Source organism: Temnothorax curvispinosus, unplaced genomic scaffold (assembly GCF_003070985.1).
Source record: "Temnothorax curvispinosus isolate PA1 unplaced genomic scaffold, ASM307098v1 QBEX01012087.1, whole genome shotgun sequence".
NCBI classification, from domain to species: Eukaryota; Metazoa; Arthropoda; class Insecta; order Hymenoptera; family Formicidae; genus Temnothorax; species Temnothorax curvispinosus.
The window spans coordinates 1-1,193 of NW_020221867.1; the positions used below are offsets into that span (position 1 = coordinate 1).

The window sequence follows — 1,193 nt, forward strand, 5'->3', positions numbered from 1 at the left end:
AATTGTTTCTGAGAAGTCGCGGAGTTTTCATGTTTCTAATAAAATCATTTCTTTTATAAGATTATTTTTCAATCATTGACTTTTAATCTCTACTAGTCAAATTAAATTATTTGAATAAGCGGAAGAGAATTTTGGACATCAAATCGTGATAACAATATGATTATTACTCGAGTTAATCGTTGATGCGTTTCGTAATATTTTGAAACCGCAATTCATAATGTTTCAAAACTGGATTTGAACAACGTCATTAAAAAGCTGTGTCTTTTAATGGTTTCATTAGATCATTAAAACAGACGGCTCGTTGCGTTGAGAAGACGAAAGGAGTGCTGATCTTACCGCTGAGCTTATCACGGATTAGCTTGCAGCTTTCGACCTCGCCTATACTGGAGAACAGAGAACGAATCTCATCCTGTGTCATGCTCTGCGGCAAGTAGTTTACTATGAGATTCGTCTTCGACTCTTCCTGCGAGGTCTGTCCGAGGGTCGATCCTCCGTTTTGTTGTACGACTGTGTCCATTCCGTTCGCCATCATTGCAATCCTCTAACGAGTCGTCCCTAACTATGTACGAAATCTGCAAACAGAACACACACACGTTACATCACACCGTGGTCCAAACCACCGATAAATAATTGCAATTCCATAATAACAACGATTTGTATCAAAAAAGTTCTATTGTTAGATAAATATAGTAGAATAAGATATAGTACGGGATTCCTGGGTAATTATGGTACCGCGTTGGGTCTGCATATTTTCCTAAGACGTTAAAATATACTTCAAGAAGTTTCACTTTGAAAACACAGCAAATATGAGCTACATCGCAAGGTAATGGGCAAAAAACTAGACGGCACCGATGTAAACACGAAATATCGAAGGAGACGTAAAAACCAAAACAATGATGCACAAAACGTTTCTTGACGCTTGAAAACTCAAATCCAAGTGGCCTCGGGTTTTTATACAGCTTTTACCGTGAACTCGGCGAAAGAACGAATGTAAGTTAAATATAAGAAGCGGCTTTATATTGTATGAAGCAAAACTAAAGCGAATTTCAATTTTGGCTTAACAACTTGAAAAATATAATAGGTTAAGTATTAAATGTATAAGATACACGCGCGCGCGCGTGCAGTAAATGATATCGTAATTTACAATCATTTAAAAAATGCTTCTCCGTCTCTTATTCGAAAGGCTTTGTTTA

General features: G+C 37.0%; 1 protein-coding gene across 1 annotated transcript; it reads right to left on the reverse strand.

The window, feature by feature from the left end:
- Positions 1 to 336: 336 nt before the first annotated feature.
- Positions 337 to 578, reverse strand: LOC112462233 (ELAV-like protein 2; the record flags this gene model as incomplete). Its single annotated transcript, XM_025027896.1, has 1 exon — positions 337 to 578. A coding segment is annotated over exon 1 (196 nt), but the record flags the coding sequence as incomplete, so codon positions are not given.
- Positions 579 to 1,193: the final 615 nt, after the last annotated feature.